This window comes from Juglans regia, chromosome 12 (assembly GCF_001411555.2).
Source record: "Juglans regia cultivar Chandler chromosome 12, Walnut 2.0, whole genome shotgun sequence".
Classification (NCBI taxonomy): domain Eukaryota; kingdom Viridiplantae; phylum Streptophyta; class Magnoliopsida; order Fagales; family Juglandaceae; genus Juglans; species Juglans regia.
In genome coordinates, this window is record NC_049912.1 from 10,183,524 (window position 1) to 10,197,956 (window position 14,433).

At 38.6% G+C, this 14,433-nt stretch overlaps 1 protein-coding gene across 3 annotated transcripts in view; it reads right to left on the minus strand.

Annotated features, from left to right (window-relative positions):
• LOC109021132 (calcium-transporting ATPase 9, plasma membrane-type-like) overlaps positions 1–14,433 on the minus strand; it is a 92,766-nt gene that overhangs the window by 64,124 nt on the left and 14,209 nt on the right. For all 3 annotated transcript variants that reach the window (XM_035683341.1, XM_035683339.1, XM_035683340.1), the window contains exons 8-18: positions 7,695–7,764; positions 2,663–2,733; positions 2,498–2,581; positions 2,335–2,412; positions 2,185–2,256; positions 1,761–1,844; positions 1,587–1,669; positions 1,397–1,505; positions 1,246–1,301; positions 1,081–1,123; positions 893–976 (exon numbers count right to left, since the gene is read on the minus strand). In XM_035683341.1, coding sequence (XP_035539234.1) covers positions 893–976; positions 1,081–1,123; positions 1,246–1,301; positions 1,397–1,505; positions 1,587–1,669; positions 1,761–1,844; positions 2,185–2,256; positions 2,335–2,412; positions 2,498–2,581; positions 2,663–2,733; positions 7,695–7,764 — 834 coding nt within the window. The remainder of the gene's footprint in view (positions 1–892; positions 977–1,080; positions 1,124–1,245; positions 1,302–1,396; positions 1,506–1,586; positions 1,670–1,760; positions 1,845–2,184; positions 2,257–2,334; positions 2,413–2,497; positions 2,582–2,662; positions 2,734–7,694; positions 7,765–14,433) is intronic.

A 14,433-nucleotide genomic window follows, 5' to 3' on the forward strand; every position in this document is an offset into this window, starting at 1 on the left:
TAAAAGAAAACAGTGTGATTGTGAGAAAGATAAAGGGGTGAGAGCGAAATAGTGTGATGCTGATAAATATAAATAATGAAAGGAAAGAAAGAAAGAATTTTTTTTTTTTTTTAAAACAATATTAGATGAACAGTGCTTATTCACATATAGTGAATTACTTCAGCGCAAATAGGTTTGCAGTTATTTTACATTATCCGATGGAGACCCTTTTTAAACTATTGTTAGCCATTTTGCATTTATTTGCATATAAATGCAAAATAGCTAAACCATGGTCAGTGCTCTTAGATTGTACACAGCATACCCATCGAGATAAAAATCTATGACAGGTCTAATATTGAGTGCATGTTTGAGATTGTAGTGAAAATTGTAGTTTATAACTTTAGAGCTTATAACTTATAGTTTAAGTAATAAGTTCTAATATTAAAAAGCTATATACTATTTGGTAACCATATGTATAAAATACTTTCAAACATATTATATTTGTTTGGAAATAAATAAATAAAAGTACTTTCTGAGGTAGAAATGACGATCATTGATCTTTTAAAGATTATGACCATATTTTTAAAAGTTTGAAAGTTGTAATTATATAAAAATTGTTTAAGTATTTTCGCCCATCGACAGTCTTTTTAAAATTTGAACTACATTCCGGATTATCCGGAAAAACGCATTTGAGGAAAAGTATCAAAAAGTACTTCAACTTATTTGAGATTAAAAAGTATTTTAATATGTAATACCCAAACAACCTTTCTAAAACTCCCAACGCAATCCCATGCTCTAAATGTGGGTATTCAAAACTACATACAGCAATTATTTGAGAAGTATCTGAAGGCACCAAATGTCAAATAACGTCGGAACACATGGAGTATTTCAATGCTTACTAATGAGAACACACCTGATTCAGGGTTAATGTTCCCGTCTTATCACTGCAAATTGTAGTTGCAGAGCCCATAGTTTCACACGCTGAAAGCCTACGAACCTGCAAGTCTCCATTATTAGAAAAGGGATTCAAAAAAAGTAACTGAAACAAAATCAATTGTGTTAAAGCAATATATGAGGAAAATAGTAGATACTGAAACTTGCCAAAGCTTTATCTTTCATCATTTTCCCCATTGAGTATGCAAGGCTGCCACAGAATTGACATACAGAAACAAAATCGAAAAGAATCATAGAGATTAAGAATATGAACAGATTAGCCTTGGCTCTATTATATTTGCAGTCTGAAACAAAGTACTTGCTCATACATACGTCAATGTGACAGCCAAAGGAAGCCCTTCAGGCACTGCAACAACGACAATGGTAACCTAATATAATGGGTTTAAAATTAGTCAAGACATAATATAAAAGCAAATATAATTGTTAAAACCCTACATTAAAAGAATTTAGAACCTGCACTTACTGCAATGGTAAATATTTTAATAACTTCGTCTACTGCATCACTAATGCTAGTCTTGCCACGGACAAATTGGACACTTCCATTTGGATTTTTCGTATATCCCGTGAAGTATCTAAAAATATAAATTAGACTATGGTAATGGGACCATCAATTCTTTTAACAGAACATTAATTATTTAATGATAGAGGTTTACCTAGCCAAGAGGACAGCAAGCACAAAAACAGCTACCGAAAGCCCAACTATGCCAATAAAAGTTGCGACTCCATTCAAGCGTACCTTAACCGTCACCCAAAAATTGTTGAGCTTTAAAACATGAAACACCACAAGCTACAGAGAAGCAACAAAGTTTAAGGGGATAAAGAAAAACCTGTAAAGGGGTCTCTTCACCAGTATCCTCTGAGATGCTCGCCATCAACAATCCCCATTCTGTATTGATGCCAACACCAGTCACCTACGGATAGCTAAAAATGGTGAGGCTTCACAGAAAGAAAGATTAAATGGATAATAGAACTATGATAGAAACTATGATCAAAATCTTGACGAAAGGATTCTGGACGTACACTCCTTGCAAGTAAGATTTATGTGCTACAGTTGTAATTCAATACAGCTAAAAATGGAATGAAGTTTTCACTAAACTCGTGGACACTAGCATCCAAAACACTGTGCAGTACATATTAAAATCAATTAAATGACATTGGTCAGTTTTAATACAGGAAAATGCCTAATGCTCCATTCTAAACATGAAATCAAAACATTTATGGCACTATGCAAAAGAAAATGACAAATTTTACCAGCATGGTACCAACACCATCTGCTACTTTGCAGCCAGACATCAAAAAAGGGGCCTTTTGATCTTTGGTAACCTGCAAGAGATGCCATACTTAAGAATAATACAAAATAGATATTAAATGTGAAAATGCTAGAAGATAGAAGTAACTCACAATCTTGCTTTCTCCAGTCATGCTTGATTCATCTATGGACAGAGAATGACCAGCAATTAAGATGCCATCAGCAGGAACCTATAAAAGCCCCCCAAAGGAGTAAATATTTTAGAGGATAAAATTTAATTTTCCAGCAGAAGAAACTTAACCATTAAGGTCCTACCTGATCGCCCATTTTCAGAGGTACAACATCACCAACAACAATATCAAATATCGAAATCTTTACTGTTCTACCACCTCTCTTGACCTGTACATAGTTTCAAACGCATACAATGAATTAAGCACCCCAACATGAAGAATAACATTTCCATTCCATAACTGTACACACCTCCAATTGTATATTTTTCTTTTCCTGATTTAAATTCTGAAACTGAAGAGATTGTCGATAATCACTGACAGCTGGTTAACCAAAAAAACAAAATAGAAATAATTAAAGAGTACCAGTAGTCTTGAAGAAAAGATATTGAAGTGAAGGAAAAGCCGAAGCTTGCAACTCTAGTACAAATATGTTACTCTAAGCAACACTCATAAGATCCAGTAAAGAATCTATAATAACACTACGCATACATTCTTCATAACAAGAACATAATAACAACTTTGTTAGAGGACATGTTTGTAATTAGTATAAGTGTGTGAGGGTATAAGTGTCAATTGTATGTAGTGTATATATACATTTGTACATCAATGAAAGTAAGAGTGATCTTTCCAATATGTATCTACATGGTATTAGAGAGTAGTGTACGTTGGATTGATCGTGTATGGTGGTTCCATTTGAAGTGGTTTCTGGCCACTCTCCGGTGTCTTCTCCGGTACTGAGCACCAGGGGTGGACTCGTCAGCCTTGTATGTGGTTAACGGCATCATCGTCGCTGCTGGAATCGATATGGTGGTTCCCTTTGTCGTCGGGACTGAAAGTGTTTGAAGTGTGGTTTCCGACCACTCTTCGGCGTCTTCTCCAATACTGGGCACTAGGGGTGGACTCGCCGGCTTTGTCTGTGGGTATCGGCATCGTCGTCACCACCGGGAAAGGGCCTCCATCGCTGGCAAAAGGTTGAAGCCCAAAGTGTTTAGTTGCAGGGATAAGCTATCCGATCCTTGAGTTTGCATAGCCAAAACCTGGAGTAAGAGTATATTCCTATCCGGAATAACACATGTTTGGTAACACCTATACGGTATTCTTTTCCTCGTTTAGGATAGCTTATTCTTGTTTCAGCTCAATTTTAAACCGGTACCGGTTTAGACCCGAAACACAGCCGATACATCCCAAAATAACCCGGTTCAGACCCGAAACAGGCACGTTCAGGCCGATACAGACTTGAAACATCCCGGTTCAGAACCAAAACAGTCCGGTTCAGACAAGTTCAAGTAGATACAAGACCGAAATTGTGGTATTTGAGTTGTTTTTTGGGTACTTGGGCTAAGTATCTACATTTCCAGATTGCGTTTCTTGGATTTTTTAAGTTGAATTGTGATTTTTCTTAGATATTGTGAGGAGTTTCAATCTCCAACTTCAGTTGTGATATTGTATAGAGTTTCTCAAATATGACAATTAAATTTGAGTCACAGTTATATGATGTGGTTACCTCTTAAGTTGCTCCTAGTGGGCATGGAGGCCAAAGTGGTAGAGGTGCATGTGGGGGACATGATGCCAATGGTAATCGCACTCGAGGTCGAAAGTCTCATTAGTGCATTCATTGTGGTCGCACTAACCATTCGGTGGACTATTGTTGGGATCTACATAGTAAACCATCTGGGTCTGCTAATTAGGTCATTTGCCAAGATACTACATCATAGTTAACTAGCTCTACCTCAGGTATGATTAGTATATCAAAGGATGAGTATGAGCGGTTTTTGGGTCACACACGAGCTTCATCCGCCACAGCTACTCTTACCCACTCAAGTATAGCATCCGCATGTCTTGCCGCATCCATTCAAGATCCGTGGATCATTGATTCAGGAGCTAATGAGCATCTAACTCGTCTGTCATATGTCTTATCTAAGTTAGATACTGTGACATCTCCAAAAAGTGTTACTCTCGCTAATAGTTCTCTTGCTAAAGTTACAAGCATTGGATCCACTAAGCTCACTGACTCTATATCATTGTCGTCTATTCTATATGCTCTTAGTTGTCCCTTCAGTTTGTTGTCCATCAATAAAATTACTAAAAGTCTTCAATGTTCAGTAACCTTTTATCTCTCTTCATGTGTCTTTCAGGATCTAAAGACGGGAAACAAGATTGGTACGGGGCATGAAGCTGGTGGCTTGTATTATCTTGATGTTAAACAGTCACCCACTCGAGCCCTTACATCCACATCATCTGCTTATGAATGGCATCGTCATCTTGGTCATCTTTCTCTTTCCCTTTTAAAGCGTCAGGCCTAGAATCTAGGAAATGTGTCTCCCATTCCTTGTGAAGCATATCAAATTAGCAAACATCATCGTGTGTCGTTTATACCCCAAGTTGATAAACAAGCCTTGAGTCCTTTTGAATTGGTTCACTCTGATATATGGGGACCAATCAACATTGAATCAAACACATTTCAGTACTTTGTCACATTTATTGATGACTACTCTCGTGTGACATGGGTGTTTCTGATGAAGGCAAGATCTGAACTCCTTTCCATATTCAAAGTATTTTGGAAAGAAATTAAAACTCAATTTAACAAAAAGGTTCAGATTTTGCATTCTGATAATGCTAGAGAATATCTATCTAGTGCCTTTGCTACTTACTTAAGTAGCAAAAGTAAGTAGCAAAGGAATTGTAAATCAAACTTTATGTTCTTATACACCCCAGCGCTGAATGCAAAAATCGTCATTTATTAGATGTAACCCGAGCACTTTTATTGCACATGCATGTTCCTAAACGTTTTTGGAGTGATGGTGTTCTTACTGCTTGTCACATTATTAACCGTATGCCTTCATCAGTTCTCGATGGTTCCCCTAAATTTCTCCATCTTGTTTCCTTCATCTCCACCATTTACCCTTCCTCCAAAAAATTTTGCGTGTGTTTGTTATGTTCATAACCTTGGCCCAGGTTTTGATAAGCTTGATCCACGTTCTACTAAGTGTTTTTTTGTTGGTTATTCTCGAACTCAAAAAGGATATCGTTGTTATAATTCTGTTCTTAGACGCTACTTCACGAGTGTTGATGTTACCTTTTTTGAGTCCATATCCTATTTCTCTGACGCAGCTTCAAGTGTTGAGTGTGATCCTCTACCATTAACTACTCTTACACTTTCTCTTCCTGACGCGGGTCCTCCACCTCCACCCCCTCCCCCAGTTCGTTTACAGGTTTACTCGCGTCACTCACAGCTACCAGCTTCCATGCCTTCACCAACCGTGTCTTCATCTTCGAATCCTGAGTTACCTAGTATTTCATACTCTCTACCTATTGTTGTCTGCAAAGGTACTCGATCTTGTGTTACTTCACATCCGATTAGTCAATTTGTCTCATATCATGCTTTATTTCCTTCATTCTCATGTTTTACCTCTCAACTTTCAAAACTTTCTGTTCCTGAGACAGTTCAAGATGCTTTATCTGATCTGAGATGGAGGACAGCTATGAAAAATAAAATGGATGCCCTTCACCATAATGAGACATGGGATCTTGTTCCATTATCACTTGGTAAGTAACCTGTTGGCTGTAAATGGGTATATACAATCAAATTTCATCCTGATGGTTCTGTGGAACGTCTAAAAGCCGGCTTGGTTGCTAAGGGTTACACTCAAACATATGGCATTGATTAGGAGGAGACTTTCTCCCCGATTGCCAAAATATCCTCTGTTTGAATGTTGATCTCTCTTGTTGCTAATTTAGACTGGCTCTTATTTCAGTTGGATGTTAAGAATGCATTTTTGCATGGTGACTTGCATGAAGAAATTTATATGGAGCAACCACATGGGTTTGTTGTTCAAGGGGAGTATCGAGGTACTGTATGCAAGTTAAAAAATACATTATATGGTTTGAAACAATCTCCTCGAGCATGGTTTGGGAGTTTTTTGATGTTGTATTGTCATTTGGTCTCCATAGATGCCAAACAGATCATTCGGTATTTCACCTACATAGTAATGCAGGTCACATTTTGTTGGTTGTATATGTGGACGACATTGTAATTACTAGGAGTGACTCTGCTGTAATTGCTAGGCTGAAACATTGTTTACATGATAAGTTTCAGACAAACGACTTGGGCAAGCTGAGATATTTCCTTGGAATTGAAGTTAGTAGATCTAAAGAGGGTATCAATCTATCTCAAAGGAGATATGTACTTGAGCTATTAGAAGAAACCAGCATGCTGGGTGCACAACCTATTGACACCCCTATGGATCCAAATCGTAAATTCTTGAAAGAGGAAGGTGAGTTGTTTGGTGATCCAGGTAGGTATCAAAGGCTTGTTGGAAAATTGAATTATCTCACTATCACTAGACCAGACATCTCTTATGCAGTGAGTGTACTAAGTCAATTTTTACAAACGCCTAGGGTCTCACATTGGGATGCTATAATTCATATGCTTCGTTATCTTAAGCGAGCACCTGGCCTTGGATTATGTATTGACCAAATGGACATCTTAGGGTTGAAGCCTTTTCAGATACTGATTGAGCTGGATCCCCTTCAAATAGAAGATCTACTACTGGATATTTTACCTTTGTAGGAGGTAACTTGGTTACATGGAAGAATAAGAAACAAAGAGTAGTAGTTCGGTCTAGTGCAGAAGCTGAATATAGGGCAATGGCTCACACTACTAGTGAGTTGGCATGGTTGTAACACTTCCTTCCTACCCCTCTTTAGTTATTTTGTGATAATCAAACTATAGTGCATATTACCTCTAATCTTGTGTTCCATGAGAGGACTAAACATATAGATATTGATTGTTACTTCATTCAAGACAAGATACTAAGTGGTGACATTGCTACACCTTTTGTGAAGTCTGCAGATCAACTCGCAAATGTGTTTACTAAGTCTTTGTGTTAGAGTCAGTTAAAACTTATTTGTTTCAAACTAGGTTTATATGATATATATGCCCCAACTTGAGGGAGAGTGTTAAAGGACATGTTTGTAATTAGTATAAGTGTGTGAGGGTATAAGTGTCAATTGTATGTAGTGTATATATACATTTGTACATCAATGAAAGTACAAGTGATCTTTCCAATATATATCTACAACTTAAATCGGTGGTCCAATTCAAATCGAATTAAGGCTTAGCTTGAGTTTGTGTTTTAGACATGAAGAGAAAGACGATAAAGAATGCATCATTATTGGCCTCAGAACCCCACAAAATCAATAATTTTTTTACTTTCCTTCCATCCAAATGGCTCAATGCACAGCTTTAAGTGTGGAAACAATGGTAAGTTCAAATTCCATACCTGTGACCATTATCACAAGAAAAACAGCAAAGGCAATGCTTGCCCCATCATACCATCCTTCTTTCAGACCCTGTGACATATATTTAAAAAAGAACACCCAAGTCAAAAACAAAGAAATAAGAGTTCGAGGTATAAATATGCCAACATAACCAGATGAACAAGTCCCATAAGTGCAAGGGAATGATGAGGAGAGGAGGAAAAACAAGTATACTTTAATTGCAACAAAAGCAAGTCATATTATATATAAGCATTCATTCAAGTGTAAGCCGACCAAAATGTTTTGTTATTTTGCAAGATGAAAGGAAACCAAACAAAAATAAATGAATAAATAACTCAGAAAACTTACCTTTTGCTGAGCCTAGAGGTCTAGCAAGTTTCTAGTGCATGTTTCAGAAAATGCGAGAAAACAACGGAAATTTTGGAAGGCTAAGAAAAATTTGGAATTTGAACTTTCCGATTTCACCTGTAAGGGTCAAATCAGCAGCCTATAATTTAGCCTCAAGGTAAAATTGAGAATCAAGCTAAGAGATAAGGCTAAGAAGAGACAAGAAAAGACACTCAGACTTCTAAAAGAAAAGACCCTCAGATTTCTAAAAGGAAAAAGACTCAGACTCATAAAAAGAAAAGACTTTACAAGGCAAGTTGGACATAATAACTCCCAAGGAAATAGACATCTATATAAGGCCGAGATCCCCACAAAATCTAACAGTCTCCCTAGACAAGCTCCCTACATGCAAACTCCACACACTCAACCACACATATCGACTCCAAAGAATCTTTCCTAAATTCCTCTATTGTAGTGAGAGACACGTGAGGCCATTATAGTAGATTTTACCCCAAAACAACCCATGAACGTAGGTATTATCCTGAACGATGTAAATCCCTGTCTCTCTTTATCTATTTTAATTTGCTTCTTTATTGTTAACTTTCATGGATGAACAAGAAACACAACGTATTGAAGCTTATATCACGATCGTGGGGCAAGAATGATTCTTTCCACCCTTTTGATATATTTTGCAAATTTACACATTAACAATTGGCGCGTTCTATGTGATCCGACTTTTCATTATTTCTGGTAATGGTAGGAGGATGATTCTCCGGCTCATGAGATCTTCTCCAGAAAACATCAAGCATCCACAATTGCTCGCCCCTAGCGACGGGATGCAAGCTCGCCAACTTTGAGCGGCTGAACAGCCCAGCAGCATCTCGCCACCCTCATGGTTGGCAACAACTCACTTTTGCTCGACCAATGAGCAGCCCACACAGTAGTCGATAATTGTCCACTCACAAAAACTTTGCTCGAGATAGAGGAGATTGCCGCCCCCGTGTGCTCACCCACTGCGAGTTTCTCTCCCAAAGTATTTTACACGCCCACATCAAAAACCATTCATCAAAGAACAACTCCAATTGGGAAAAATGGAAAGCAGGGGCAAAAATTGATCTAGTTTGTCTCTCTCAATCTTGTTATTTGAAGTTCATTTTTCTACTAACAAATTTGATTTTTAGGGGTTGCAACTCCTCAACATTCCACAAGAATCCCAACAATATACTTCATAAGAAATCACTCGCATGAAACGGAATACCGCATACAAAGCCCCTCTTGGGCATCTTAATCTGTCTTCATTATAATAGATTGCTTAGTATTGCAGGCACCCCCAAACCTTTATCACGCTTTAGCGAAATGGCTTAGGTTCACAAATCTCAAATTTATAATTTGTATTAAAATAACCTATTTGGTTTTTGGTGAAAACCACTCAGGATAGTCGAACTTAGCCTCCCACCACAGCAGTGCGGACGAGCATCCCTCAAACACCAAAGGAGAGTCCAAAGACTCGTGGTGGAACGGGCGTGGAGGTCAAAAGACCCCACGACCTTAAACCACCAAAGTCGAGTCCAAAGACTCGTGGTGGAATGGGCATGGAGTTTAAAAGACCCCACGACCCCCCTTAAACCACCAAAATCGAGTCCAAAAACTCGCGGTGACCAAATGGGTGCTCAAGTCAAAAGACCTTGTGACCCCCTAAACATCAAAGTCGAGTGCTAAGACTCGCAGTGACCAAAGGGGTGCGTAGGTCAAAAGACCCCGCGATCTCCCAAACAACAAATACAGTCCCAAGACTCATGGTGACCAAACGAGCGCATAGCTCAAAAAACCCCATGACCCCCCAAACACCAAAGTCGAGTCCCAAGACTCGCGGTGACAAAATGGGCATGCAGGTCAAACAACCTTGCGACCCCCCAAACACCAAAGTCGAGCCTCAAGACTCGTAGTGACCAAATGGGCGTGCAGGTCAAAAGATCCCGCAACCCCCCAAAAAGTCGAGTCCTAAAACTCGCAGTGATCAAATGTGCGCACAAGTCAAAAGGCCCTGTGACCCCCCAAATACCAAAATCGAGTCCCAAGACAGGCGGTGACGAAATGGGCACGTAGGGCAACAGACCCTGCGACCCACCAAACACCAAAGACGAGTCCAAGGACTTGTGGGGAAAAGGGCACACATGTCAAAAACTACGACCATTGCCATCAAAACAGGCGGGAAAGGTCAAGGACCGCCCGACCTCACTCATCTCTCACCAAGGGTCAACAGGCGAGACAAGTTATCAGATTGCCCAACCTCCCTCATGACAAGCCACAAGCGGGAAAGGTCAAGGACCGCTCGACCTACTAGGCGCTTAACAGGCGAGCAACTCTCTGGACTACCCGACCTCTCTCACGTGGACAGCAATACAAGCACAGCATCTTTTCCAGCAAATGCCAAGTGTTTACGCTCGTGCCACAACCATTGCCAGCGGGTTACCTTCGGGAACGAGCTACCGAGTTCCACAACCACCTCACGCGAGTTTCCTTGGAGAACGAGTCAACAAGCTCGGCAACCCCCTAATGTGGACTCAGGGAGTCGACGGGCTTCATGACCATTTAAGCACAGGTTACTACAAACAAACTCTAACATCAACCCCGAAATGGGAACATCAAATAACAATTTAAACCATGGGGTAGAGAATCCAATACTACCAACATTATCAAAAAGTAAATCATGGAAATATGCGCTCTTCGCCAACAATAAACAATCTCTCAGGCAAATATCCACACAAATAAACAAACTCAAAACCGAGCTCTACTCTCTCTCCTGACACAGTCAAGTACATCTCCCACCAAAGCAAAGCTCCATGCTTGCAACTATTGCGGTCAAGTATATCTCTCGCCCAAGCAAAGCTTCACGCTCACCCCTAATGCGATCTAGTACATCTCCCACCAAAGTAGAGCTCTGTGCTCACACCTAATGCGATCGAGTACATCTCCCACCTATCTCTCCAAGCTGAGCTTTTCACCACTTAGCACAAAACAAACAGAAAATCAAGGACCAATTTTCAAAATTTATTCTGTAGATTATTAACTTGGAGATTCTCAATGCCTTCTTATTGAGCAAATCAACCTCAAGAATCGCGAACATCTGTAGGGGTCAAATCAGCAGCCTAAAAGTTAACCTCGAGATAAAGCCGAAAGTCAAGCTAAGAAATAAGGCTAAGGAGAAATAAGGAAATAAACTCAGAAATAAGGCTAAAGGAAACAAAGTTAGGCTTATTTGTCGTCTATGGGATCTTCAGGAGGTGTTCTTTAGATGTGGGATACAACAGTGGTGGAGTCAATGGAGGAATGTATAAGGAATTTCTCTATAGCTTGTTCTTTTAAAACTGTGGAGGATGGGTGGGAATGGGCCTTTGTGGGTGTTTATGGTCCAAATTTAGATACGGAAAAGAGCTTTTTGTCGGAGTAATTGGCGGGTTTGTATTCTCTCTTGGATGTGCCATGGTGTATGTGCAGGATTTCAACATTACTCGATTCTTGGGTAAGCAATTAGGTGAATCTAGTATTTCTTTGGCAATGGAAGAGTTTTCTGAGTTTATTTTTTATTTGGATCTCTTGGATCTTCCTCTTGTAGAGGGTGTATCCACTTGGTCCAACAGTCGGGGTTGGTCGAGATTGGATCGATTTCTTGTTTCTCCTTCTTGGGAGGTAATTATCCAGAGCTGTGTCAAAAGAGATTGCCTCAGGCATATTCGGATCACTTCCCTATTTTGATGGATAGTGGTGGAATTAATGGGGGTCGAAGGTATTTTAAGTTTGAAAACATGCAGTTAGGAGTTGATGATTTTGTTGATAAGGTTAGGATCTGGTGGTCTTCTTATCAGTTCACGGGTACTCTTAGTTTCATTTTTGTTGTTAAGCTCAGAGCATTGAAGTTCAACTTAAAGAAGTGGAAAGCAGAAGTTTTTGGGAATATGAACAACGACAACCCACTTTGCCCCTTCCTGAGCCTGATATGCCATCTGAGCTTGCTTAGACTGTATCTTCTACGGGTGATCCGGACAACCCCACAATTCCTCAACGTTCGACCAAAGTGTCTCGTCCACCAAATCGGTATGGTTTCTCGCATACATCTCTTCATGTTACTTTGTCTTCCAATCCCATTCGTCAGGTTATTCCGAGGCGGCTGAACATGATTGTTGGAGTGAGGCGATGGCCGAAGAGCTTCTAGCTCTTTAGGCGATGGCCATTAGTTGCAAATGGGTTTATTCTATCAAGCTGCGTTCTGACGAGACTCTGGATCGGTATAAGGCACGGTTGGTTGCACTTGGCAATAGGCAAGCATATGGGGTGAACTATGAGGAGACTTTTGCTCCGGTTGCCAAGATGACTATGGTGCGGACTGTCCTTTCTGTTGCTGCATCCCAAGGTTGGCCTCTTCATCAAATGAATGTCAAAAATGCCTTTATTCATAGTGATCTCAAAGAAGAGATATACAAAACCATTCCACCTGGTTTGTCATCCTCTTCTTCCTTGGATGTCCATAAGTCGAGAAGCTCATTATATGGGTTGAAACAAGCTCCCCGAACATGGTTTGATAAATTTCGATCCTCCTTGCTTCAGTTTTCTTTTAAGCAGAGTCAATATGACTCTTCTCTATTTCTCTACGAGACATCTACTAGCATTGTTCTTCTTCTGGTTTATGTTGATGATATTGTTATTACTGGGACGGATTCCGCCTCCAGATCACTGACGTGTTTACAAAAGCCATGACATGACAACGTCATCAGTTTCTTGTGGGCAAATTGAAACTTCTTGAATGACCAGCATCAATTTGAGGGGGGTTGATGGCAAGACCTTCCTTATTTAGCTTTCCTAATCTGTATATATATACTTCCTTGCTTAGATAAATCATGTTCCTTATTTAGATAGATTATGTAAATAGTCCTAGTTTCCTTTTCTAGACAGATTTGATTGCTGTAAATTTGGCTTGATTCTAGCCTAGTATCAAGCACAGTTGTGCCTATATAATGAAAGGAAATCCTCACAAAGGAGGCATTCAATCCAATTTGACATTTAGTTCCTCAATTTGTCAATAAATAAAGCTCTTTCCCACTCTTCATTTTCACCCCAGATTCAAATTTTCTAAGTATCAATAGAGGTATGCTAGAGAGAGGCGAAAAAAAGAGATGCATTTTAGATGACAAGAAAGTACTCTTGATAAACTCTTAGGGGATGTTTGGAAACATTTTTCCTTCCATCTCATCCCATCTCATTTCCTTCTCAAACATCATTCAAACACAAACACTTTCAAACTAATCATTACAACTTTCCCAACATTTCAAATAAAAAATAATAATTAAATTTTTTCAAATCCCAAAATAAAAATAATATTAAAGAATAATATTCTAACAAAATTTTAACTTTATAATATTTTTTATACAATTTTTTCTCTTTGCTTTTCCAAAACCAATAAATATTTATCTCAAACTATCTCACTACGATTCATAAACCATTTTACTACTATTTACAAAATTTTCATCTCATCTCATTCCCCAAGCATCCCCTAGGATCTTCTACATTTTATATAAGCTCACTTAATTTAATTATTAATTTAGTCCTTCTCTTTGACATGCTGGTGAACCTCTCATCTTTATCATTCTTAACTTATTTCATTTGTGCATTGATCTAACAAGTTTAGCTCTCCATACTTCTATAATCTTTCTTCAACAACTATGGCCTCGTTTGTTTTCATAGCACTCTCAACTCATCTCATCTAATCATTACAATTTTTTCATATTCCCATAAAAAATAAAATAAACAATTCAACTTTTTCAAATCCTAAAACAAAAATAATATTAAAAAAATATATTCTAACAATATGTTATTTAATTTTTAACTTTCATCTCAACTCATTTCATCTCATCTGCGAAAATAATAGAGGTCTAAGGTATTCAAAACTTCCTCACTTTGAATGAAGAGGATTTCATTTTGGTGGTTATGGAATGGCAAAGGTGATATGAAATCTCAATAACTTGTGTGCTACAAAGTTTGAGTTACACTAACGATTTCATTCAGTATTTAACTCTCATTATACTTAGCATATTGTCATGAACTCCATCATATTTATATTTATATCTATGTCTCATTGTTTCTCTCCTTTTCTTCTAATGAGACTTAAGAATATTATTGTTCATCAAGTTTCAAATAGTGAAAAATACATTCACTTCATCAATCATATTTTTACTCTCTCATGTATACATATGCATATACATATCCATTGGCCTTTTAGAGTAACCCAAACTTTGTAACACGAGTTCTTGAGATTTCATGTCACCTTTGCCATTCAATTACCACCAAAATGAAATCCTTTTTCATTCAAGGTGATGAAGTCTTGGATGCTTTAGACCTAGTTGTTGAAAAAGGAAAGTT